The sequence below is a fragment of the Ptiloglossa arizonensis genome, chromosome 4, assembly GCF_051014685.1.
Source record: "Ptiloglossa arizonensis isolate GNS036 chromosome 4, iyPtiAriz1_principal, whole genome shotgun sequence".
Taxonomy (NCBI): domain Eukaryota; kingdom Metazoa; phylum Arthropoda; class Insecta; order Hymenoptera; family Colletidae; genus Ptiloglossa; species Ptiloglossa arizonensis.
This window is the reverse complement of record NC_135051.1, coordinates 21,732,729-21,760,361: the sequence shown is the minus strand read 5'-3', so window position 1 is coordinate 21,760,361 and position 27,633 is coordinate 21,732,729. Positions and strand designations below refer to the sequence as shown.

Genomic DNA, 27,633 nt, shown 5'->3' with positions numbered 1-27,633 from the left:
TTATTGTTGTTACTAAATAATTACGCCATAGACTGTAAATAGTGCTGTATAGTAACCGTCAAAAAGGACATCGGTGCCATTTGTAACATGCTCCGAAAATACAAAACAATTTTGTTGGGAGTACTTAGGTCCAGAAATCCCTATCGGCATGAGGAATAGAGATTTGCGTAAAGAATGTGATTAAGTGAAAGTTTTCGAAAGATTTCTGTTAAATACAAAAAAATAATTCTTAGTATTTCCAGATATTTCAATAAAGGTTCTATACTTTTAGTATATCTAAATATGAATTTGAATAAAAATCCATATTTTTTCAAATATTGTAAGCGAAGAAACGTTCATATCTTATGTTTGTAAAATGATGGAAAAATTATCTAAAACGTTAAGGTAATAACTACTTTATTCATTATTCTTCTATTAAAGTATAATACATGTATATATAAAAGATTTATTAGATTTATATATTACATTTATTGAGTATGATGAAACAAACGAAATGTATGGTCTATTGAACTCAAAATCTACATACACTTTACTCTATGAATAGTAATTAAAGTGTTGATTATTTTAAGAAAAAGTAGCTTCATTTAAACTTATTTTGTAAGCTATAATTTAACTAATAAGCTTCTTGATCACGAATAAAAGTAACAATTTCAACAAAATATTTTGATTTAACATCACCATCAAAACTGAATTAAAAACAAAAAAAATAGTATCGATACAATAAATATGAACAGTTGATAAAAAATAATACAATTGTGTAGTTTCACGGTAATTTGTAAAAAATATTTTTATAAAATGATATAATATTTTAAATATATCAAACCCGATGGAATGAGGTTTCAATAGTTTCAAAATTCATAGATTTTACTTTAAAAAATAAATGTATGGTAATTTACCAGTACGATCATCGCCATTATTGTTGTCATACTCATTGCTCTTTATTGTTACATTTATTGCGTTTGGATAATTCTTAATATTATTTTTATTGCGTTACAAATAACATTAGCATCGTTGTTACCACAATTTTATTATTCCACGATGATTTCCATCCCCACAAGACCAGTTTACTCGAGCCTATTTTTAGTCCTTCGAATATACATCTCTCCTGACATCCCTAGTGGGGGTGAGCTACCCTTAGTGGGGATTTGACGAAGATGGGGAAGGGGGAAGCCAGCCGTCAGGGCAACGCATGCCTTCTGACGTTTCAGTAGGCCGCGCGAGCTTGTGCCGTAGATGTATGTTGTAAGGTGGTTTTTTCTCTCCTTTTTCTTTCTATGTCATCCGGTCTGTTTTTCTTTCGCGATATTCTTGTGCGTGATTTGGTTCGTGAGTGCGCGGCATAATATCATTTTAAACGAATGCATATTGATGTATGTGTAGTAGGAGGTATGTATGCATATATCAATTGAAAAATGTGTACGTGTGTATATATGTGTACATATGTATATATATATATATATAAATATATATATATATACACACACACACACACACACACATGTATATAATATATTTGACTGTATTTATATAACACATAGATGAAAGATCTTTATTTTTGAATATAAAGTACTATGCGTTGAAATACGCGAAAATCCGACAAAAAAGGTTAGGGACATTCCCTTACAGAGTTGGAAATTGTAATTAATACGAGAGAAATTTTGTCTCTCTTTCATTTGAAATATTATTATAGTATACAATATGTGTTCATTTGCTGAGCTAAAGTAATATATATTTCCATTAATACTGACTCCTCAAGTAAACCGTAAATATTAATAAACTATAGACATCATCGTAAAAATTAACGATTGATATAATTCAACGAACAATTAAGAATATCGTGTTAAAATTTTAATAATGAAAATAGATTTCTTGTCGGTTGAATTAAAATTGAATTAAAGCGTGGACACGATTCATTATTTCCTTTTTAAAATTCTATTTTTCGCGTATACTTGTTCGATATTAACTCGCGCGCGCGGGTGTGCGTTTTACGTCTACGTAAGAATGTGATTACACGAAATATATATAAACGTACGTAAATGTAATGTGTAGGTACAGGCAGGGTGTTTTTAGAAATATGTAACCACCAAAAGTGAGAATGCAGTCAAGGTCGGAGATCGCTCGATTTATGATAGTTCCATATGACATACGATTCTCACCACTTTTTCCCACTTATATATTATCAGCATACGCGTGTAACGAGTCACACATTTTTGGAATACTGCACGACGCGGTTTCTTGTACAGTGTTTTTAAACCTTATGTATGTATACATTAAATATAGTTTTCTGATATACTCGGTACATTTCGGACAAAAAGAAAAAAAATGCTATCGTAATCGCGAAGAACGAATTGCACAATCTTTTTAAAAAACGAATTACGGAAGTTTTACCCGCACAAATTATTAAAAAAATTACCCGTATATTTGTTCCGAGTCGTGCTATTTTATTGTAAAATAATTGCGTATTTTGCGGGTTAAACAAAACGGTACAATGTTACCTTTAGAATTACGTATTAATTTACATATTACATAGAGCCAGTCGTTTATTTATATGCAAGTGCGCACAAAACGCAATATGGATTGTACGAGTGTACAGCATGCATCTAGCGGAATAAAATTTATGACGTATGTACAAGTATATAGTAATACATTGAACTGTCCAGAGGTAGTTATTACTATAATGGTGTTTTAAAGTTTTTTCTATCCTGAAAGCTGTTTAAATTTTCACGCCTAATAGAATTTCAAACTATCGAAGATGCGTGCAACAAATTTTTGAATCTTAATATTTTAACAATAAGCTCTGAAGGATATTATGGTTTCAAAAATGAAAGTATTTTTGCAAAAATGGGTAAAACACTAATTATAGTCGAGAATTACTTTTTAATCAGATTTAAGTTTAGGTACGTCTACTATATGTACCTACATATAAATATGTGAATGCACAATTCTCTATTTATAAGCCGTTTCCTCAGAAACTACTAACGATTAAATTTGTTTTCAATAGTTCAGGGCTTCACTGTGGTCCTTTATGTGTCACGAGGCACATTTAACGTTAAACAATTGTTTTAAAAACAAGTGACATTTATTCGACACATATTAAGATATTTTACATAGTTTAAGAGATGCAAACGAAATAGCATAGGATATGAAAACGTGAATTCGTTTCAATGGCTTATAAAAAATTTCTAACGATGTTATCAGGTGAATAAAATAATGTCGTTAAAAGAATTGATAAGTATTTCCAAGCACATAGACACCATTCTGTACATTCGATAAAATAAAGTTCGTCCGACAAAGGAAGATTTATTTAAATGCAAAACTTTATACATCATTTCATTGCAGAAAAAATATAAAGGTGTTACCACTTTGGCATGGCCCTTAAGAGACGGCCCAGAAGTGATATCGAATTACAAAATATCAAGAAAGACATTTATCGTGACGTTTAACATTTTCTAAGAAAATAATTCATATAACTATATATCTGTATGTTCTGTTTAGATACAGAAACAAAATTTACTGTTGCAGAGAAATTCAGCTTTGTAATTGTTAAAAAATTAAATTTTATACTCTAGCATTATATTCGATAGGTTATAATGATCAAATGTTTCAATTTCGTAATTCATATAAGTATTTAATTTGACAGTTAATTCGTAGCCGGTATAATTATTAAGTCGGGTATGAAATATAATATTACTTAGTGACGATCAAATATAAGAATTTCCTTAATATTTAATCGTTCAATTTAATAGAATGATATGACGACGGTACTTTAAAGATATGAACGGAATTAAATATTTTAATTGGCGACACCAATGTTTAGAGAAGTAGTTGTGCAAAAATTAGATTTTTTGAAATTAACCGTTGCGGTAGTTCGTTACGAACATTTTAGTTGTAACGGGGTATTCGCAGCCTCTGTTTTAATCTTTCAGTTTGCAGTAGTAATTTAATTTAAGTGCTTTTTGTCTGCGAATTTTTCTGAGAAAATGCACGCGCGTTTTCGTGTCTGTAAATACGCGTTGCATTAGCTTAGAAACATACGAGAATAGGTTTTCAAAATAATACAAATTGGACAAAGTGTTCGAGGAGATATGCGAGTAATATTTATTTCACATAATTGAGATATTACGTTAGGGCGGTCGCAAGGCTTGTTTTATTTATACGAATCTTGCTATTCAACAAAGACGTAAATTGCGATAAGAATAATTTTCTCATATAAAAATTACAGCTGTATGAAATTTCAAATAATTTTTCTTGTACAATATTTACCATTGTTTCTTTCATTGTTACACTATAGAATTAAATTAGTTTTACGTATGTAAAGATAGAAATACCTAAAGAAGAAAAATCTGGCACAAATTATTTTCTTCCTTGCTTGGATAGTAAAAAGATTGTTCCAATATATATAAACATTCTCTTTAGATTTCTAACTTTATCCAATGGTTGCAAAAAAATTTATTGGAATTGCGTGTTGTTTGTCGTTTTGCAAGCACCTGCTTCAAAATTTTCTGAGAGCGGCGTATATGATTCTATTGCAACAGAATATCGAGTCATTTCGTAAGTTCTTTCGTATGTGGCCGTGTATATTTTTGATACAATTTAAACACACGCAAACATAGTTCTACGCGTTCAAACTATCAGATGTCCATCAATTTCTATCAGATGTTGAAGACACGTTTGGAGAAGGTAGCCAATTGAAAGTGAATGCAAAGAGAATTCACATTAGACACTGTATTGAAATTCACTAAAGGAAAAAAGGCTGTTGCGAATACGAATTATTAGTGAACCGAAATCTTTAACGACTTTGATATATTGGCATTGACATTAAGTTAATTTTTTGAAAATAAATCATCCGGTCGTACTATCGAAAGAGCATTGATCGATTAATTTCGTAATATGAAATCTTACAAAATTAAAGTTTTCTTTTAACAAGTCTTAATCAATTTTCTTTTAACAAGTCTCACGAAATGACTTGATATTCGTAAGATCAAGGTGTTTTAATTAGTTCGGGTGAACAATGAGGCGTGAACTGTACGAGAATCGAGTGCCAAGAAAGAGTATGTTGCGCAAGAAACTGACTTTCTTGGAGTGAATCGAAACTGTTACTGTGATTTGAAAAGTGACAATTGAAATGTGATTAAAAGGAAACGTAACAACAAAATTCTGGGAAAGACTAATATGCACTTGCAAACATCGAAGAAATGTTCGACAAAGGAGGTTCCTAGGAAGGAAAAATCAAAAACAAAGAAGTACACTCTGGAGACAATCGCTTCCTCAATAATGAAGACAGAAGACACGTCGTGAAATTAGTGGTGAGTTTTTGAAATATTAAAACTCTTCTCCTTTTTGAACGTATATTAGAATTCTCGTCTCGCGAAATCGAATTGTTAAATATTTTAACACGTCGTAGCGTAGGATGCTGAAAGGTTCGCGACACAATCGGAAAGGGTGTGATTTTTCGTGTAAATATACATCGAAAATGTAGAATGAAACTTTTTCATACGAGGCTTCGTTTTTGAGATGTTTGATTTTAAAAACTCGTTGCGTGCGCGCACGATTGAGTTCGACTTGAATAACGTGTCTCCTCATTATTCATTATTTACACTTGTGTTAGCGTTTGCAAAAATCGATTACGATGTGGTATTATTTGTTTTAACTAGTTAAAGCAGCATAAACGGAAAACGGATAGTTAGAACAGCAACACAAGTAGAAGTAACGAGTGATGGACAGACACGTTAGTTGAATCGTACTTAATCGCACGCGTATACGGTTAATTTTCAAACTCGATTTTCTCAAAAACGAAGCCTCGTGTGAACAAATTTTTTACCAAATTTTCGATGCATTTTTACACAAAAAATCACTGTAGTGTTCTGATAATATCGCAAATTTTACAGCACTCTCTATATTTTATCTTTATACGTATATTCTATCTCTCTATATAGTATCTTTATATATATAATATATTTACAACACCGAGTTACAAAATTTAAAAAGCCCTTGAAATTTAAATCGGGAATAATTTAAAATTGTCAACTCGTTATTCTCAATTACACACGGAATGGATCGCTAAGATCGTTGCGATATTTGGAAAATTGTAAACGAATGCGACGAACTGTGAATATTTTCCAAGTAGAATTTCAAATCTTGCTTAATATTAGATCATAAGTAATGCGAATTTTCCAAATGGACCGACAATAAACCACTCGAATCTATGGGCATAAAACTTGATTTTTACGTTTGAAGTACCATCACAAAGAGTCGATTCGAATGAGATATTGAAAATGTTTGCAAATTGGGAAGGACGTGCAGCGCAACTCGTCCGAAGAAAATTTCCATCGAAGAGTTGGTATATGCTCTACCCGTCTGTTCCATCTAAAGCATGAGCCATTTTTGGACCGGATTGTGACGGGGGATGAGAAGTGGATATTATATCATAACAATAAGCGTAGGAGGCAGTAGCTAAATCCAGGAGAACACTCCACGTCACGGGCAATACCAAATTGCACAAGAGGAAGATCCTGCTGAATGTCGGGTGGCATATACAAGGAGTTATACATTTTATGCTGGTAGAACCCAGCCGAACGATCGCCACAGAAGTCTATTGTGAACAACTGGACCGATTGAAATCAGCATTGGTAGCAAAACGACCAGCTTTGCACAACTGAAGGAGAATCCTCTTCCACCGGAACAAAGCATGACCATACGTGGCAAAACGGACATTTCAGAAACTAGAGTCTGGCTGGGAAAGGATGATTTAACCAACCTATTCCCTGGAAATTGTACCAACAGACTATCATCTTTCTAGAAGTTTGCAGTATTATTCAAATGGGAAAAGAACGAACACCGTCGGCAACGTGAAAAATATTCACTGTAATTCAAACGAGAGATTTTTACGGAACGATTGTTGAAAAGTGGACACAGCCAATCGCAGAAATCTACAACACTCTATAAATTCCAATATTCGAGACAACACCAAAGTTTCGGAAATCGTATAGATCAATTGAATTATTTTCTAACTGGAGTTAAAACTGTTTCAAAAAAAGTAACCTATATTAGTATTACATGTTTGTACGAATATTGTTCTCGACCGTTGTATTGTATATATATATATATTAATAATTTGTTCGTCCTTCGGTGTGACCATAAAGCGTTCTATAATAGAATGCATTCTATACTACATCAGATGGGTTGGGTGTACGTAGTTTTGTGCGATCGATTGTACTTGTATGAATGATATAGATTATTAAATCCATGGATGATTAATAATTGCGAATAATTGGCTTTATTTCGTACTTTATGAACGTAAGAGAACATTCGCATTACTCGTGGGGTATCGCGATGAGAATCGAGATGGAAATCTAGACAAAGGCCAAGATAGACTTTTATTACAAGCAAGAACGGCATTCAGATCAAGACTGGAGACCGAGACCTAGACCGAAATAGGTGTTCCAGTAGAAAACGTTATCAACATTAGAAGCAGGGACTCTCTCTTACTCTCTCGGTGAACCGAGGACGTGTTTCTCTTTAAAAGAAATTAGCAGCGATACCTTTCAGGGCTCTTGGCCTCCTCTCAAGCACTCTAGAGTGCAAAGTGCAGAGCACGAGGTATTCAGTTCTCTGTACTACCGGTGTCCTTATTAACGATATTCTCGTGCGAACTACATCTTTCTCTCTTTCTCTCTTGCGATCAACTTGCTAAACTACGTGATAGAATGAACATTCTATTCCATTTCAATTAGTTCGAAAAAGAATCCTAATATTTAATAAAAAGAGAGATTTGTGCAAATGATAGAAATTAAATAGCGTGCATACAGTGTGTATTCTGGATATTTTGTACGACAAGATTAGTAAATAATGTAATATGTTAATATTCAATTGACTTCTTTTCGCCTTTTATACACTTCGGTTACTCTCGGTTTATTTGTACTGCTTCGCAATAAGAGATGTTGTTTTCGCGTAATATTTCATTTCTCTGAATTTCTATATTTTATTAGGATTTAAATTTCTCACTGAACACACACGTGAAGCTGTAATAAAATCAATTCAAATTAAATGATAATTAATTATTGATAAATAAAATTAATTTTTGTTCGTAAATTGAATATTAACTGCAAGCGATTTAAATGCTAATGTGTTATTGCAATGGAATTAAAATGCAAAATGCAACTGATGTAGCGTCGTATTAAAACGTAAACAAATTTAATTAAATTTCGTACACTAATCTTTTCAAAGTGTGAAATTAACGGTTATAAATTTTATAGCACATCTCGAAGATTTAAACATTTACAAAATGTGATATTTAAACATAAATAAATGTAATGGGAGCCTTAAGAATTGAATAGAGTAATTGATTAAAAGTTACTCGATGTTTGTGCCGTGAATTGTTTTTTAAATTTAAATTTGGCGCTTTATACGTGTTAATAATTAATTTCAACGCCATAAATGGAAAATTTATGAGAATTATTAAGTGTGAGATTTTATTTATACGCAAACAGTTACGCGTGTAGGTACATTTTTATTTTCAAATTTTCGTTCGTGTTATTTATATTTATAATTTATATTTATAATTTTCTCATTTAAAGACATTCAAAGACTGCATTTGATACTGTTATATTCAACCACAAATGTAGAAATAAATGATAAATTTTAAGTAATATTTTTTCCATTTCTTGTACAGAGAATTTACTGTAGTGTAGTGTTAGATCAAATTTTTGACAATATACAGAAAATTTAGGTACCGTAATAGATACTGTGATACTCTGATAGAAATGTTTGATAGTAACAAATTCTCGCTTCGTAATTATGCTTTTTATTTTTTATTAACCGATTATTTCGTTCTATTTCTGTTAGATGTAGAAATATTTACAGCACAGTACCAGAATACCAAATAATTTTAAAAGATGCAGTTTTTTGCGAACATGTGCGACGAATCCACAATATACATCTATAATATGTGAGATTGTAAATGTGAAGAGTACAAGAAGGAAGTGCGTGCAGCTTGCAAAGAGTGCTCCATAAATATCGGAACCTGTCGATTGGTTATTATCAATTATCCACTCCAGCTCTTCATCAAACAACTACGGGAACCTCCTATCTTTACACCTTTTATCCGTAAACTGCTCCAGTCCTGTTATTTCGTTGGATCGAAATGGTAAAAAACGTTATCAGTTATCAGCCAGCGCACAACCCTTCCATGAAGGATTATTAAAGATGTTTGGCGATAAATCTGTCCACCTGTAGTAGTAATTTTAGTCGCAAAATGAAATTTATAAAAAGTAGAAAGAGAAAAGAAAATCTATTTTTAAACATAATAAAACTATTTTTAAATAGATGAATAGATAAATAGACTGTAACGAGGAGATGTATATTATTATTTTCGTGGAATTTCACAGTATTTAGAATTTCTCGCGAACAATTTCAATGGTTCTGAAAATTTGTAACGAACATGAAGTTTTATCATCGCTAGAAAACTAGTAATGGACAATGTTCTATAATTGATTTACTTGTATTATTGCGTAATTAAATTTAACTGTAATTATTTAGTCATTGGAAACTAAATAATCGCCAACAAATTGAATTCGATAAATAAAAGATTTTTAATAAACAAGTTCACATTTACAAAAGACTGTTATAATAGAATCTGTCTAAAGAGTGTTTAATAAATTTGAAAAATTTGCATACCGACCCTTTTGAACTGTAATTTTCTGAAATTGGTCCCTAGTTTGTAAATAGACACATTTTGTTTTTCCAAAAGATTACGAATTTTGTTAAAATTATATACATGTACAGGGTGGTAGAACAATGTACTCGAAGAAGAAATCGTTCGATCGGAGGTTATGAATATTATGATTGGCAGATAATTTCTTTTGAAGATCATGTTTTTTCAAGATTCAAAAAATAGCTATGATTTTTGAAATTCGATATTTTAACAATCATTGTGACCGATTCAATGATTCATAACTGCATCATCTTCAAATGATCCTGTTCGATTTACATTTCGGAATTTTTGTGTTATAAGGCATTTGAAGGTTATGTAATTATAGGTCTTGGCATTCGTCTTGACTTTAGATAATACACTGTATCCAAAAAATTTATGGTCCATTCTAAAAAAAACATTGACGATCTTCAATCCCGAAAAATATGATCTGGAAACGAAACGATGTGTCAGCCATAATATTTATAAATTCCATTCAATTTCTTTCTTAAAACAAGATCGATTCTTAATAATTTGCCGAGATACCAGAGCATTAAAATTAAGGGATAACGAATAATGAACACTCGATTCCACATAACTTCATTAATCATTGAACTTTATTAATTATTTAATTGATCGATCACTGTACATTATTAATAAACGTTATTAATTATTGTATTTTATTGTCCATTGAAATTTAAAACGCTTAACTCTCTCGTATCTGGAATTTAAACGCACATAGATTCTCGTTATCACATATATGTTACTTATAAGATGGTTTCCTTTTTTATCGTTCAACGTCAATCGAGTTCATAAGAAATGGCTTCTTAAACTTGGTGCATTCTTCCAGAAGATTTAAAAGACGTTCTTTAATGGAAATAGGTGATCTTCTAAAATGTGCGCAGTGTGGTTCGTAGAACGAGCCTTACAAAGCTGATTTCGCCAGAAACCTAGAACGAAATGCACTTTTTAGGAAACTATCTGTTTCCATTAAGGAACGTCTTTTAAATCTTTTTGAAAGACGATCGTATCACTGATCTTAATAATCCGTTTTATTTTTTTTTTTTTGTTTATCCTTAAAGAATTTCGGCGACTAAGTATAAATGTACTTGTTAATCAATCGAGCACATAGGAAATGTTTGTGTATGTTTGAGAGAGTAGGTGATATCGGGCATGGTGAGGATGAACTCGCGGCCGTGGGTAAGACGGAGATGACCACTAGATCCGTGCCTCGTCCTGAAGACGAAGACGAGGAGGACGAGGAAGAAGAGGAAGAAGAGGAAGAGGCGGAGGAGGAAGAGAAGGAAGTCGACAAGGAGGCTCGTTCGAGTCTACGATATCACTGCCACTGATATCCACTCTCTCGTCGCATCGATGCCGACCCCTGCGTCCATTGATAGAGGTAAATTTTTTCCAAATTCTCAAAAATATCACTGGATACGTTACTTCTCTCTTTTATATTTCTCTACGAATTATATAGTAAACAGCCCCCCCCCCCTCCCCTCTCCGCCCGCCCCAACCTCATAACAGTTACCAATTGATTTAGTTAGCCGTAATTGGCATTAATTGCCAACAATGTACATTCAGAGGTACCAGATTAAGCGAAAGGACATTGGATGTTATTCAAATCGTACAAAGTTCGAGCATATAGTACTAAATTAGAATTGCGTTAATTTCAGGTTGTAATTAATAAACGTATACTATGGAAAACGTTTGTTTCGCAGACTGTATGCATACGCGTACACGTGCACTCGATACATACGCGTGTGTAATAAATAGAGGTACTTTTTTTACACGGTAAAATCGGCCAAGTGAATCTTGACCCGATCGAATTGTTTATGCTCGGGACCTTAATGCTCGCCAGACCACCAAAGAAATTTCGGAAACGAACTGTGGAATATGCGCTCCCGTTACGAAGTGTGTTTCCTTGAAACCGTCTCCATTTTTCTGCGTTGCTTTGACTACGAGAATTATTTGCCACGGGAAAATTCTTTCAATTTTTCACGGTTTTCCAAGCCAAAAAGCTTTCGTATAATCGAAGCGAAAATCCAAGAAAAAATGTACTCGTTACTGTGATTTATAATTGTGTCGCACTAGCTACGAACTTTTTATAAACGTTTCAATTATCGACAATAAATAGAAATATTTAAATAAATTGACTGCGGGAAAAGGAATGCATATTTCTACGCTAGAAAATGGATATTGTTCGGGATTATTTTTATTTTTACAGTATAACGGTGGTGGTAATAACGGGAATAATTAGTAACAGACGAGTTATCCGAAATTGCCCGACAGTACGAAATTATTGAATTTGAATTATTTTCAATTGCGTTAATAACTTAATATTGATTAATTTAGTTCGCATAATACGCTTAGTTAAATATTGAACTTAACCTTACCCTAAATACAAGCGTAAACAGTTATCGATATTTTGAATGATGGAAAACACGATTAAAATAATAGTTCGAAGAATCGAACGTTCAGCTAATCGAACTTCTACAGTACATTGAGATGAATCCGAGCCGAAGGCCACAGTCTAAATTCGTCCCGTTGAATTTCAGCTCTTATTCCTCTCATGGGTCTTACACGTGACCTTCGAACATTGACATTATAAATCATTTATTTTCCATGGAATCATATATTATTACGGATCTTAATATTTTCCACTTGTCACTGTTTCGATATATTCCAGTACTTTCATTAGATAATACAGAAGAGTAATTTTGCAAAAAATGTTTCGTACGGTCAAGTTAGTTAACAACGCTAAGTAAAAATTATTGGCTCTTTTTTTTCCAAATACCATTATTCAGTAATTATATTCTATACATTCCGTTTGTTGTTACGAAAGAGAGGAACACACGTAGGAAAATTAACGTGAACTGTTCCAGGCTTTGACGGAGGAAGGAAATTATATTTTCAAAGGGTCTGTTTCATGTACTTATTTCCGCCAGAAAAAAGAAACAAGTTGCGAGTGAGTTGCGAGTTACTTACAATCGGAGATGCAAATACCTACGTTGTTTTCGCGATGAGAAGAAAATTCGAAGCTGCACGGTTTATTATGAAAATAACTTTTTCTCGAAGCCTCTTCTATTTGTTGAAATTTTAAGGTCGTCTGAATTTTTCTAATGGAAATTATTAGCTTTCACTTTAAAGAGCTCAAGGTAATCTTGAAATCTTGAAAATTGGAATCTCAAGATAAGAGTGATTTTTTATCGTATTATATACCAACATTTTCAATCTGGAAGCCGTTATCTCGTTAAAAAATTGTTTTGTATCGTGAAAAACCCGCGTAACGTTTGCAACTCCAACCTTAGGTAGTTCACTGTGTGCGAAGTATTGAAGCGTTTACCTTTTTTTTTTCCTCGAGTAAGTTTAGCCAGTTTACCACCCTTCCAGAATCTTTTAAAACTGCCAAGTAAATACAAGTGTTGGTCTGCAACAAGTCAAAAAAGAAAAAAAAAATCGTTTTTCGTATAAATGTTTTAGCTATAGCATGGTACCGCAGTCTTAACAAGAACCTTGAGCTACTTAGGGCAGCAAGCTCAATTTGGGTATTCCCCGGGTAAGAAAAATGCAGGAAGCATTGAAATTCTTCCGCAAAAGAGGTTCGTCCATAGGTCGACCTATATTAGGCTTGACCTTTGTCCTACTGCTGCAGAACTTTTTCTTTTTTCAATTTGATCTTTTCTGATAACATCCATCCAGCGGTAATTTCGAAGCTACACATCAATTAATATCTGTGTGTCAGCACGAAAGACAATTGTTCACCACCTTCGGAAGTGATATTTTTGTTTTATGTCGGCGTCATTAACGGTGCCCGTATTTTAATTCTTCGATCGATCATATCGACGAAGTTGTCTCAGTTGATCTCGAAGCATTCCTGATTGCATCGAATAAAGGTTCATTGAATTTCAATTTGATTCTTAAATGTTTTGTTTTCGTTACGGACAGAAAAGTTGCGTAACGACTTAGAGACGAAAAAAGAAATCAACGAGACGAATAATTCGATTAAATTACAATCGATGATAATTAGAATTACCAAACTATTAATGGATCAAATTTAGTTCATCGTTGAATGCCAGTGATTGCAGTTGATTATTTTAATGACCCTGGAATACAATGGTCCTCGTAGCCAGCAGATGGACACCTTTTTTAATGGGTCAAGTGTGAACTACTAATTACACCAGTTTTCATTCACCACCAGACCTGCTTCTTGCTAGGATGTTAATACGTAACATTGTCTGGAATTCCTTCATTGCGTTAGATAATTGTCACCAAAAGCAAAAAAAAAAAAAAAAGAAAAAGAAAACCAAACGATTCCCCGAGGATTTTTCTCGCAATTTATTGTATAATTTATACGATCGATGTCAGTATTATATTTTTACCAAGGAACTGTGTCGTTCGATGGTCCTGAACAGATTGAAAATATATAGTTTGAACTCGTTTTACACACCGTGGTCGTGTTCCAAGTTCGTTGTAATTCAAATTACGTTCGACTCAATCCAAATCGATAATCCGATAACGGAAATCGGTGAAACTCGACCAGCAATTCATTTTTATTTTAACGAAATTTCGAGAGACCGTGTATTAATTATTTCGCGGTTCAGTAAAATGACGAAGTGCGACAAAAGGAAAACCGTACATTTTTAATTGTTCAAGTTACTTGTATTTATAGATAAAGTTCGAGGAAAGGTATTTATTTCGCGCGTTTGCATGCATTCCCAGCTGGCCCCTACGTCGTTACGAACTAAACGGTTTCGTACTCCCCGTGCCGACTGTACCGACTAAACTGCGAAAGGGTTAAAAAGAGATCAAAGAAACACGACGATCGTCTTGTTCTAAATCGCTCGTTCAGTGTCTGGAACGAGTAGCGCCAAGGCAGATGGTTAATTTCGATAAGGCGGTGAGCTTATTATCGAGTGGGTGGGGAACGGAAGGCAGCCGATGTAAGCACGTATCGTAGCTTTTGTGGCTGGCAGAATGGATTCCATAATGAGATGCCGTGTAAACTGGGACATCTAATTATACTCGAGTGCACACCACTCCAGAAACGTTCGGTCGTCCCTGGAGCGCGAGCCTGGCTCCTGTCGAAACGATAACGAATATTCAAGGATCACCCGACAACGAGACTTTACAATCGACGACCGTAATTTACTGTCCTACCTGTAGCAATGATTCACCGATATTGCAGGATTTCGATCGGTAGATAATAGTATCGGCAAACGTGAGTTGCAACGGACCGAGGTTGAATTTCATTCGTCCAGCTTCGGAAAGAAGACGTTCGTTACAAGAACATCTTGATCCGCGTGGTTTGGAATAAAAATTCGTGTTACGAATAGTCCGCGAACGGTATATGAAAATAGATGGACATAATGGAGGTACGAAAGATTCGCGACGATTTCGTAATTCTTAGCGGTACATACGTAAATGAGAATTGCACAGTATTATTCTAAGTGGATAATTGTATTACTTAATACAGGGACTGTAGACGAAATTGTATTACAGCGGTAGCAGAAATTGGTAGCGTTGTTTCACTCTACTGTTAGCTCGAGAATTTCATAACCTGTGTTTGTTGTTTCAAACGAAGATGTAGTTTTAGCAACAGGGAGCTTCCGCGAAAGAGTTTCGGCTTGATTATTACGAAATCTGACTCATACGGATTGGAATTTGACTCGTGGAAATAGGTATTGATATCCTTCTATCATTTGCCGTTCTCATAATGAATCCTCGGCATTGACCTTTTTGAGTCAACGACTCGAGAAACCGTTGACTACTGACCCGGCGGCCACTGTTTTTCAATCGCGGAAGATTGGAAACCCTGCTGAAATACCAGTTATCGAACATTTGAAATACAGAAAGAGAAGATGAGCGCAGAGCACGGCGTCGAAAGCACGAGAGAGGACGAATAATAGCGAAAAGGATGCAATCACTAGAGGAACAATCAGTCCTAAGTACGAGCTTTTGAAGTGCCATCGGTATATATATATATATCTTTCAACCATAACGACTCCTATTTTCTTCCATCTCTTATTCGCTCGATGCTCCGTTTTATACTAATTCGCGATTACTTCGTTTGTCCTGTACCAAGCGAAAATTATATTTTTAAGAAACATTCGCAACGTATGATTTCATCAAAAGGAACGCCCGAGACGCGATTCTATTTTTCTTTCGCGAATTATTTTTTTTATTATTCTTCGTTCGGTAGATATTCACGCAGAGCTGTTTGAAATCGACAACTTTGGAAGTTTGAAAATGGATGGTAAAAATGAAAAACATTCTACCGCTAATGGATTAGAAACCATCGGGCCACAGTCAAGACAGCTTTCGTACAACTTTTCTTAAAATAGCACGTGATATATAGCGGAGCCTGTAGTAATTGTTCTCGCGAGACGTTGAAATATCCGATGCATAAGGGTCATATATTAATCATTACTGATTAGGATGTTCATCAAGGAAGAAATCCATTAAGTAATTAAATTTTTACGCTCGGAGTAAATATTATATTATGTAATTCGTGGTAGAACCGACACCCCCCATCCCTCCACCCCCTCTCCGCACACAGAGCGATTTCACGTGCAAAAAGAATCGAAAAACGTGGAATAAATGTTCCTCGTACGAGAATTATTTTCGACGAGAACTTTAAAGATCCGGCCATGTACGCGTAACTCTCGACTTAACCAATCGGGTGAAATGTGAAATACCACGAAATGTGCAATTAATGTTCCGCCGGTTACCCGTTCAGATTAATTTTCGAAATGTTGAAATTGTCGCCCTGGTTGCCAGGTACGTGCTCGGTGGATCAGAGAGGCTCGAACCACTTGCGTCAACGTGTTCCGAATCGTTAAAAGGTTTGCGTTATTCTGTATTCTCCCGATCGGAGATGCATCCTGGATATCAGGATGTCATCGCGATGTTGTTCGTCAACGTGTGAAAATAAACGCAAAGTGACATTCTACGGTGAGGTGGATTAGTCACGGTGCACGCGCACTTCGAACTGGTAGTAAGTGGTTTAAACCAAAAAAAAAAAAAACCTTGAGGTTACTCTCTGTATCAGCGGTTGGTATATTCGTACGTGGAAATGGCTTCCTCGGAAATTACATCTTGAAGTGTATTCTGTGTTTGTTCACAATGTTCCGGTTCTACGTACGAGTCACGCGGGCACACCCTGGGTTCTCGACGTGGCATTTCTCGCAAGACTACTTGCCCCAGAAGACTTGGAAATTTATAATTCTGTCTGTTTAACGTTCACCGTTAAATCGATAGACAGCTATTAAATCGAGCGTAGCCCGGACGTTTGTGCAGCCGCGGAACAATACCTTCGCGGACTTTGCCTATTTCTTCGAAATATAGGGAACATTGTACTATCGAAATAGCGACAAGAAAAGGCAGAAGCAACAGTGAGCCGGCCGTGAGCTTTGACCCGGTGACCTGTAGTGCGTGGGCTGGGAAGAGGGCACGGAGCAACGGGAGGGGTTCTTTCTCCTCTTGCAGCCTGGAATCGATACCTGGCTCCCCTGCTAGCTCAACCACCCCGACGAGTCCTCCGTCTACCCTCTCTACCCGAAGCTGAAATGCCTTCGACCGCCTACCTGCCCCATATCGATTCCCATCCGACACGACCCCTTTTGTCCATCGCGAAGAAAAGGACGACTTCTTTCTTGATTGGTTTACAAATTGCCGGGGGGAATTTCTATTTATCGAACGAATTGGCACAACCAAAGTAATTCTATGATACCTTGGACGAACCTCGTTTGGTTTCGATTTTGTGCTATTGACTTTGTTACGTCGTTACATTTAACTCGGATTCGCTTCACAATTTTATTCAATCGGGCAGACGGGATCGTCGTCTGCGGCTACAACGACCCTGCTCAGGGTGTAATAAACAAAAAAACAAAAAAATGTACCGATATCTTTTTGCATCTCGAGACGAAAAGAGAAATCTGTTACACGGGACTATGGACGCTTTATTGGAAACACCAAGGGAACGACAGGGATTGTTCTCACGTGGGATGAAAATGAATGGAAAATCTGGTATGAATAAATATTGAGATATAAATCGTTTAACACTGATGTGGTCGCTTTGGATAATCTCTTTGGGAACAGGGTTGGCGAAGACGAACGCGCAGAATCTATCTGCAACTCGGAAACTAGATCCGATGGGACCCTAGGTTTAATCTAGTTTTTCTTTTTTCATTTCCGTGGCTCGAATTCATCTCTGGAATTACGTTCGTTAATAACGTGTCGCTAATAAATACTACAATAATCGTCGCTACGGATAGTAACTGATACTGGGAGTTCAATGAACCTGTTACATAGATCTAACAATATTTTCACATAATTCGATTATCCATTTCTGTAAATACTATATCGGTTTGCTTGTATTACACAATAGTATTGCAAAGGAAAGTAATGATTTTATGAGCATTTTTAAAGGGACATACTATCAATGTTAAATGGCCTATACTTATGGTTCGACCGTATAGGACTGACTTCTTAAGACAGTTCAAAGTGTTTATTATCTGTAGTCGTATAACCGCGGTCAAGAAATTTAAAAGGGGCTCCCGGTATAAAGACAGAAGTCTACGTGGGAATAGCGAGGGAAAATTTTATAATGAAAAGACTGCGTAGGGCGTTTAATGAGAGACGAGTTTCAATTCTCTTAAATTGAAGAAGAAACGTGGCGGAAGGCGACCGAGCTAATTTCTCTTTAGTCGCCGTGGAACTCATTTCTGATGACAATAAAGAAGTTTCTGATGAATGGAAGTTCCTGGTCGATTTTAATTAACATTTAAAATGTTCGCACTAGAACAGACTTGTACAAATATTCGGGTATATATTGTCTTGCTATGATCCAATAGAAAATATATTTTATATTTTCTGAAAGTATAATTATTACCTTTTACGTAAAAAAGGTTCCCTAACGTAAATACACTAGCTTGGGATTTGATAAGAAATGTAATTCCAAGTAAGAGGATCCCAAAATAAACACACATTCGTTTGAAAATGTTTCTTTAAAAAGCTATTACCAAAAATATTTGCATGTCATTCTTCTTACCCAGGAGTCTAAACAAACTGAACGAAGCTTAATTAATAAATGAAACTCCTTTTTTTACATTTTATTACTACCGAATTAACGATATTTTACAGCCATTCCTGGTGTTCTTTCATAAGATCCACAATTAATTCTCTTTCGGTGCCAACTGATGAAACAATCTCCATCTTTTAATTTTCTCCAAATGGAAGAATCTAAGAATGTTGAGTTAAGCGTCTCTTGCGAATGAAATTATCCAGTAGATTGTAAAATCATGGCATAAATAATTTCATATCAATAACATTATAAAAAAGCATTTTAAAACATACGACGGTTGTAAGTTTTCCTCGAATTTGCATTTCCTGTCAGAATCCAAGCCCCAGAGTCGTTTTGTTCGGGGCACACTGTCTAATCAAAGAAAAACTGCTACGTTGTAACGGTTTAACAAGTTATACTTTATTGGGTCTTTTTTTCTAGCCTTGTTTGCATGATGATCGTTTTAGACAAGGTTCGTTGTTATCGAGGCTATCAGCAAATGGCTTTAAAGCTCTCCGAGGATTCTGTAAGGTACGATCCTTGAGGGTTACCGCACACCAGCCACAGGTTGTCGTCCTCGTTCGCTTAAATCGACCTATTAACCCCCTTATTCAGTGCTTCCTAAGCCAAATCTCGGAATTTCGACCGAGTTCATCGGGAATTCCGTTTGGTTGAACATCTAAAGAACCTGTCTATTCATTTCTCTCCTCTCTTTCAGTGCTTCAAATTTTTCAGTTCTTGAAACTGCAATTTTCGTTGAATGTTTGCCCCCTTGATTATTATGTACTCTTCTTTTCCGTATTAATTTCTTGCTTTAGGTAACTCAGACCAAAATTACTCGAAACCTTTTAATATTTGTTCGAAACATTGTTTCGTATCTCTAATTGCTCCAATAACGCACGGTGATCAATTACAATTCTCTATACTTTTGAATTATTCGCAAATTAATCCTTAACTGATGTTCCACACAATTAAACAGGTCTCGAGTGAGTTTCTTTATTCAATGTTACTTTCGAATTCGGTGATGTATTGGAAATATGGTAGGTTAAATAGGTTTCTGTGCAAAACGATGAAGCGTTATCATTGACAGGTCTTATCGAGACGTCGTAAGACAGGCTCCATCGATTCTGTTGATTCGAATCAATATACAGAACCCACGAACCTATGACTATAACGGCTATATGGCTGAGCTGCACCAAAATACCGTTCGGTACACTTGTCCTCTTTAAAGTTTCTTTAACATTTTCTGCTAGAATTTATTTATGTTCACGATTACTGATTACACGACGATACAAAACAACCAAGTGAAATTGTACACAGACAAATTATATTCACACTGTGAAATTTACATTTTCTGAAATTTGTTACCATCTTAGATTAGTAAAGCTAATTGACGAATCAATGTGAATTCACCACCGAAAGCTTTCTATAGGAATAATATTTTCTAAACAGAAAAGAGAAATAAAAAATGTCTCCTTTATTTTCTATTGTTTTACTTGGCTTTTTCTCATCATCTTTGTTCTCAAAGTGTTCTCCATTCTCGAGCTAGCAGTTCTCGATTGAGTGGCACTCTGTAGGACACCCCTTGAAAGTTCCGCGCTATTGATTATCGCAGGAATTCGATAGCCACGCTATGACTTTTCCGAACCAGTACCACGCGGTCCCAATGCTATTGCACTGAATTCAATACTAACTAATCTCGAATGTATAGAAATTGAGTTCTATCGTTATTATTTACAATTTCGTTCGAATTAACGATCGGTTTCTGTACGAATGATTTGCTCTTTTTATAACGGTTAACGCTTATCTGTATCTTGTTTTCTACAGCCAACATCAAGTTATTTTTCTCTCCCGTTTATCTCGTATAAAAATGATAAAAATAACTTCCCCCGAATGCTGCACCGTTACAACGAAACTGCTTCTATTGTTCGTTGTCCGATGTCCGTCCAATCAGCCTATTCAATTTTAAGCGCACATAAATAAGAATTATTTCTCCAGAGACACGATTCACGAAATTACGTACATATGCTGGGCAAACGAAGAAATTCTTAGACTCACCGTTTCGATCGTTTATTAACTTTTTGACATATCGGTCAAGTGTCAAACGAATTTTTTTACATTCCTCGTCTTGAATTTGAATAATTAGACAATCGAGCTTGAATATTTCAGTTGTTTAGAATGGGCAGCTCGAGCTAACGTTGAAACTATAACTGGAGCAAAAGTTGAGAAGCATCTTGACATTGAAACGAAACGTTAAGAAAAGGTAAACTTGTTTTATTCAGGAATGGGGAGTGTCGTAGGCAGCAACGTAAACGTAAGCAACGTAACGACGAGGAGGATGGACTCGACGACGTTCCTGCCGGAAACGACGCCGACCCTCAGCGAGCGAGAGCAACTCAAAATTGAATTCTACAAAACATACGATGTTATGACCGGGGTCAGAATCGCGGCGACTCTCGGTGGTTTTTTCGGTCTTATGATCCTTCTGCTTGTTTATAAAAGCAGGCAAGTTTCTTTTCTAATCCTCGACATTGATTATTTCAAGACCAAATTCAACGAGTCTCGTAAACTCAATACCCAAAGGTTCAACTTTAACTACTGATACCATTTCTTCGACAAATTTACCGTAGCTCTTCGATTTTATGCATTTTTTTTTTTTTAATATGTATAACTATAGCGTTATTTGTGTCTTTCTCGCAACATAAAACTTTGGGAATTTATTATACTCAACCGCGGCGCTCAAATGATTTCATCGTATTAATTTTGATAGATTGACCGGCAACTCCGAACGCTACGTAAAATTTACGTATTACAGATAGTTGATGATTAAGTACGTAATATTTCTAGCATCCAATACATTTTAGTTTATTCGTTTCAATTTGTAGAAGGCGATTGTTTACAAACACTCGGGTGAAATAGTTTAAGTAGTTTGAAAGTGCATAAGTAAAGGAAAAGAGTGAATTGAGGGTATGCGGTGTAGGTGTAAATCGAGCAAGCAGTTAGAGGATCCAAGACTGACCGCAGCAGCGGCCGCAGCGGTAGCTGAAGCAGAAGCTGAGGAAAGAGCTCTCGCAGCCGCCCTCGAAGCCATTGCCAGATTACCACCTAGACCAGATCGGGGTCCCAGAAGATCCCTTTGCGTCGAGGTCAGTCTATTCATAAAACGTAACAAAGGAAAATATATTACGGTCCTCTGTAATTTAGTTTCTAAACACGAATACAGAGAAGATAACGACACAAACGGAAAACAGATAATACCGTTCCACTGTCGATGTTTTCAAATACCGATGCAATAGTAGAAGTAACGAATAATGGACAGACACGTTAGCCAAATCGCGCTCAATTGCACGCGCACCACAGTGAATTTTCACGATCGATTTCCCTCGCAAACGAAACCTCCCCTAGAAAAATGTTCTCCGCACAATTTTCGATTTATTTCCACGCGGAAGATCATCCACACTCCGGTTGTGTAACAAATTTTTCAACACTTTGTATCCAAGATGAATCGTACAATTTTCACGGGACGTGAATTTTGCGGATGTGAAAAGTTTTTCCATCCTCTCGGAAAGAAAAGACTGTTTCGGCGAAGGAAGGGAAATAGGTGGTCCGATGATCGCATTTTTCTGTCGAAGGTGAGTCAATCTCATTCTCCAAGAATCGGGCCGCGTTTCGCATCGGTCGGTGGTGGCTACGAGGCTCTGTTAACGGCGCCAACAAAGCAACCGAATTTGCCACTTCCTGAAGAACAAAGAAGATGCAGCTCGGTGACTTGCAGCAGCACTGGGAGCAGTTATCTAGAGAGGAGAGGGTCTGCGATGCCGGTACCATGTTTGTCGCTTCATCCTACATTTTCAACGAAACACGCTGCCCACGACGAACCCTGGGACCTTTATTATCCCATTGATATTCAGGTTAGAATTTAAACGCGCTCACTTTTATCGACAGTTATTCGTTAACTTCTAGTTTCGATGATAAAGTACGGTGAACACTTGAATCTTCATACACCGAGAAATATAGATAGTACTTGTAGAGATGAATCGATAATGGATTTTATTATCTCATTGGATTTTGCTTCAGTTGGTGCTTCCATTCTAACACTTGACTATGATATGCACAAAGTGTTTATTAGTAAATAACGCTTGGTGTGAATATGTACTTTTCGACTTGGCTAAATTTACAATAAATTTCGAATGTTTTCTTTCGGTGAAAAGCTACAGATTTGTTTGCATTGTATAAAGCGACTCTCAAGGAAAATTCAACAATATATTACATAGTAGTGTTCAAAGTCGCACGAAATCAGGAATTAAAGACATAAAGAGGATCTGGAACATACTGGTAGCGAGGTCAAACGACAGAGCTTTGGGATTTGGTCGTTGCTCAACCCTGTTTCCAATGTGTATCAGATCTACATTACGATCTTTTATTTCTTTTCGCGTGTGTCCTAGAACGTTATTACACCACACGTCGATAAATTCATCTTGATGGCCGATTTCACACAAGATTGACCCTCACCTAAAGCTTTTCGATAGAAAAATTCAGGTCACCTTGGTAATTTGATATTTATTGTGATACTTGCCAGAAAAAGGCTAAGCAGTGATAACGTGAACATCCTGTGCAAAATGTCTCGCAAGGTGACCGATCAATTTTTCGAGCATATTTGACAGATCATTCTGTACCAAACGGGTACATATACATTATGAATTTATTTGCAGAGCGTCGTTTGCATCTTATACATATTCGTTTCGGCAACGAAATTATGAACGTAACTGTGTGCGATACTGGCCACGGTTGTCGTCGTTTTTCGTGTCGGTTTTGAAATTTAATTGAATACCAAATCCTCGTTCTGATTTCGAAAAACAAAACGTCGAAGAAATCGGGGAATAAGGTCATGCTCTGAACAGACTTTTCCTTGAATGGGAAGTTACGACGTCGATAATATTTCGAAGGATTCATCGACAGGTAATCCAACCAACCCCAGAGCTTTCTCCATGTACAAGCGAAGCAGGTCTTTATGCGAACGAAGTCTTGCGCGCAGGAACTACCGGTAAAAGGGCGCCGTTGGCTTCCATGGGCAGTGTCGATCCTCCGGAACCAGACTCAAGGTCAGTAATAAATTTTCGCCAGAGATCATGGTCTTTTGAACGTATATTGAACATACGCCGTGTACACGTGCATCGAAACTATAATATTATAATACACGTGTACACGACAGTGTGTGCTTTACCTTTTCTTCTTTCAAATTCGTTTCTTTGGTCACAATTTTCTTCGTAACGCGTAAATTTTGTGATTGTGATTATTTAAGGTCACTGGGTTCCGACTCGGTCTTCCTGAGAAACGATGAACACGACGAAGAATGTCTCGACACTGAGGATGAGGTATCCGGGTTCTCGACCGACTCCGAAGCACCTGGACCCAGCTGTCGACGATTTCTTCGTGTTCCATCAAAAAAGAAGGAAGCCGTCGAGAAGTGGGACGGTTGCGCTGGATGCGTTCCTAGACGACGGCCCGGAGGAAAACCTTGCAAAACGTGTCACAGCATCAGCGCAACTGTTGAAACTTCTAGGTATGTATATCGGTTATCGGTTTTTTTTTCTTACTAATTTTCAAATTTCTCGATCGAATCGTTTCAATTGTCGAGATACCGAGCAAATAAATTCTTGATTATATCTGTAATTTCATTTACAATTTTCGTACACTTTCAATACCTTTACTTTGTATTTTCGTCGTTTGTAATTTACTCTACAAGGCGCATCGTAAAATGTGAGCACAACTTCAAAGACGATCGCAAGCCTGTAAGCGAACCGGTAATACAATTGGAATTTAGATTCGAAGTTATGCTCAAATTATCAGGTGTATTCTATACAAGAGCGATAACACCAAACACCATTTACGGATTGACGATCGCAAAACTTTGTTTTCAATTAAGGAAACGAGAGAGGATGCAAAGTGTTATTATTGGCATGTCGACAGGTCTCAAACAGTCTCTACGAGCACCAGCAGCCAAAGTTCTCCACCGTGTTCACCAGCTATCGAGCTCAGGCATAGACCACCACCGGCGCCATTACCATCAAGTCCACCCGTCTGGTCTCAAGAAACACTCTTTTAGTTGTTTAAAAATTTACCAGAAAGCTTTCAGGAAAAGGGCTAGTAATCGCACAAATGCATCCCTTCCGAAGAGAATGCGGACGAAGATCGAAGAAACTCGAAAATGTTTGTGGCAAATCTGTGAAGTTTACAATAGTTTGTGGTATCGATTGGACAATGAATAAATAGTAACAGAAAGAAGAAAGAAAATATACGAAAGGAAACGGATAAAAAGGCTTAAAAGGAAATAAATTTTAAGCTAGAATCACCGATACTATTCCTCGGACCGAAGAAAATGACAAGGATGCAATGAAATGGAAGCAATGAGAAAGAACGTATGAAAATAATAATAAAAATCAAATATTCATTAAAATGAAAAGCAAACATGAGAGAAGAAAATGATAATGCGTGGTAAGAAATCTAATGTATCCGAGACAACAAGATACGTAAAATGTGAAGGAAGGATTAAGGGGAGAATGTTGTGCAATTTAACGAATTTTAACAAAATACATAGGAAAACGGGAAGCCAAATAGAAGAAGATGGAATAAAATTGTGGAAAGGTAGATCGTTAAGTTTGAAAATCATGAAAAATGATGATAAATATGCAATTTTAGAAGTAAGAAGAGGGAACGGACTTCGATGGCAGAGGAGAGAAAAATACAGAAGATTTTACAGAAGCGTAATTAGGTGTAGAGAATAGTAGAAGAAATACAAATATTGAAAATTTAATGAAGCAGATAAGTAAGCGGAAAAGAATTTATCAGGAATTAAGTCCAGAGAACAATAAAAAAAATGATACTAAACAAAAAATAAGTGTATAATGTATCAAAAGCTTTTGCAGGAAAAAATAGCGTGGATGAAGAATTAGTAGTTAATCGGACAGTGGAGTATAGAAGGAAAGAAATGCCAAAATGTTTGTATAGTAACTTCTAAGATACAAAAGAGGGAAATAAAAGCTAACAGACTAAATAATTGTTAATCAAATTGTTGTAAAAAGAAGAAACCGGTAGCATACCATAGATATACTGTAAATAAGAAAACAAACACAGAAAGAACTCGAATTCCTTTCTTTCGTATTCGAAAAAGGACGAAGAGACGTATTATGTTTGTATCGCGTTAGAGAAAAAATCAAAAAACTTTTAAAAAGACATTGACCTAGCTGTGCGTGTAAAAAAAAAAATATACATGAAAGATACTTCGTCTTCTCGTTATACATTTTTTTTTTGTACTATGATGTATCTATGTATGTACGTATGATATGTGGAATTAAAGGGAAACTTAGATTAAATGAGTCGAAAACTTAAAAAAAAAGAGGAACTACGGAATTCAACAATTCATTATTTTCGAAGTTGACAGAGTTATTTCTAAATTAAGTAGTCGACGAATCATTTCAACGTGAATATTTTACAAAAATAAAATTGTTACGAATAAAAAAGGTTATTTAATTAGATCAATTCCAGATATTTCGAATTTAGTCAGATCAAACTTATTTACATCACGGGTTAAATGTGTCTCGATTTGTTAGCTCAGAGAATCAGTCTCCTTCCAATCTATCAAAATAAAACAAAATGTCTCGACATTCTTCAGAGTTTTTGTTTAATTTTATTAATTCTTCACATTCACGTACATAATTTGTTGATTAATTAATGACGCTTCGATGACTGCCAATTAAAAAGCAGAAATCCTTTGTGTGCGTGCGTGTGTGTGTGTGTATGTGTGCGTGCGTGCGTGCGTGCGTGCGCACGCACTCATGTATAGAAAACTATAAAATCGAAGCCAAATATTAATAGAATTGTAAATTTTTTCATTGATCGGGACGCGTTTACGATTTCAATGCTTCGGTTACGAATAAAAATATTCAATCCACTTTTTAACATGAATATTAATCGAATTGAAAGTTTACTTTTTGTAAATCGAAGTCCATTGTAAAAAAAGAAACAAACTTTTTACTTTATTCCTGTTAATTTTAGGTTACAAATTTTTTATTTAAAAAAATCTATATTAACGATGTAGATAGCCTTTAATATTCAAGTCTATATTTTCAGAATTTATTAAAGAGAACGATGTTTTTGTAAGTATTTTCTTATTCCGAATGCAAATTACAATTGATGATAATTATTCGCGATATAATGCCAGTAAATTCCTTAAGTATTAATTCGTAAACATTTTACAGACATAATTAATTTTCTTGTTCTATTACTTTATTCAATACCTCATTCGATACTGACTACTGCATGTTTGCATTTTTATATTAATGAATAATGAAAAGGAAATCTATACAAACGCGAACCCGATTAGACGTTCAATAATCACGTTGCAACGCGATAAGCTTTTCTCGGTGCCTTTCCGCCGGATTTTCTTCCATTATCATTTAGATAATATCATCCCAGAAACAACATCATGACAAACTGCAAAATGACGATATAATGACGTTGTTTACTGAACAGTTATAATGGTGATAATTATAATCCTAATTGATTACTGTTGTCATCGTAATTATAACAAAACAGAAGAAAGTTATTCTACAGTAACAGAAAAATTAAGAAGAAATAATGTTTTAGCAAAAATCAGCAAAAAAAAAAGAACATAACGATAGTGTTTAAAGGTGAGATAAAGAATAAAAATTGTAATACGATAGAAATTATAAATTAGAGCAAAAACGAAAGTCAAGGAACAAATGATGAGAACAATAATGAAGAAGACAAAAATGATAAATGAAGAAATGAAGAAAATAGGTGATTATGATTATGATGGTGGTCATGATTGTGTAAAATCTCCATCACTCTTTCATAA

At 35.5% G+C, this 27,633-nt stretch overlaps 1 protein-coding gene across 7 annotated transcripts; it reads left to right on the top strand.

Moving 5' to 3' along the window:
* Nucleotides 1-1,221: 1,221 nt before the first annotated feature.
* On the top strand, nt 1,222-26,706 carry LOC143145978 (uncharacterized). 7 transcript variants are annotated; one of them, XM_076309875.1, is made up of 9 exons: nt 1,222-1,386; nt 5,000-5,306; nt 10,850-11,090; nt 21,038-21,260; nt 21,736-21,901; nt 22,388-22,666; nt 23,715-23,857; nt 24,058-24,318; nt 24,726-26,706. In XM_076309875.1, exons 3-9 carry the CDS (start codon nt 11,063-11,065, stop codon nt 24,859-24,861), a joined length of 1,236 nt encoding a protein of 411 aa, XP_076165990.1. In that variant the 5' UTR covers nt 1,222-1,386; nt 5,000-5,306; nt 10,850-11,062; the 3' UTR covers nt 24,862-26,706. The 7 variants fall into 7 exon arrangements, with proteins under 7 accessions (XP_076165990.1, XP_076165988.1, XP_076165993.1 ...); XM_076309873.1 differs by having other exon boundaries at nt 4,981-5,306; XM_076309878.1 differs by having other exon boundaries at nt 4,981-5,306; nt 10,843-11,090.
* The last annotated feature ends 927 nt before the right edge of the window (nt 26,707-27,633 follow it).

What these genes read in the sequence shown, in the direction of transcription:
- LOC143145978 (XM_076309876.1), top strand. Translation starts at nt 11,063, where the DNA reads ATGCCGACCCCTGCGTCCATTGATAGAG. An exon ending in GAAGATCCCTTTGCGTCGAG is followed by an intron (nt 21,902 to 22,387) that starts GTCAGTCTATTC and finishes TTTCTGTCGAAG; the next exon opens with GTGAGTCAATCTCATTCTCC. An exon ending in GCAACTGTTGAAACTTCTAG is followed by an intron (nt 24,319 to 24,725) that starts GTATGTATATCG and finishes GCATGTCGACAG; the next exon opens with GTCTCAAACAGTCTCTACGA.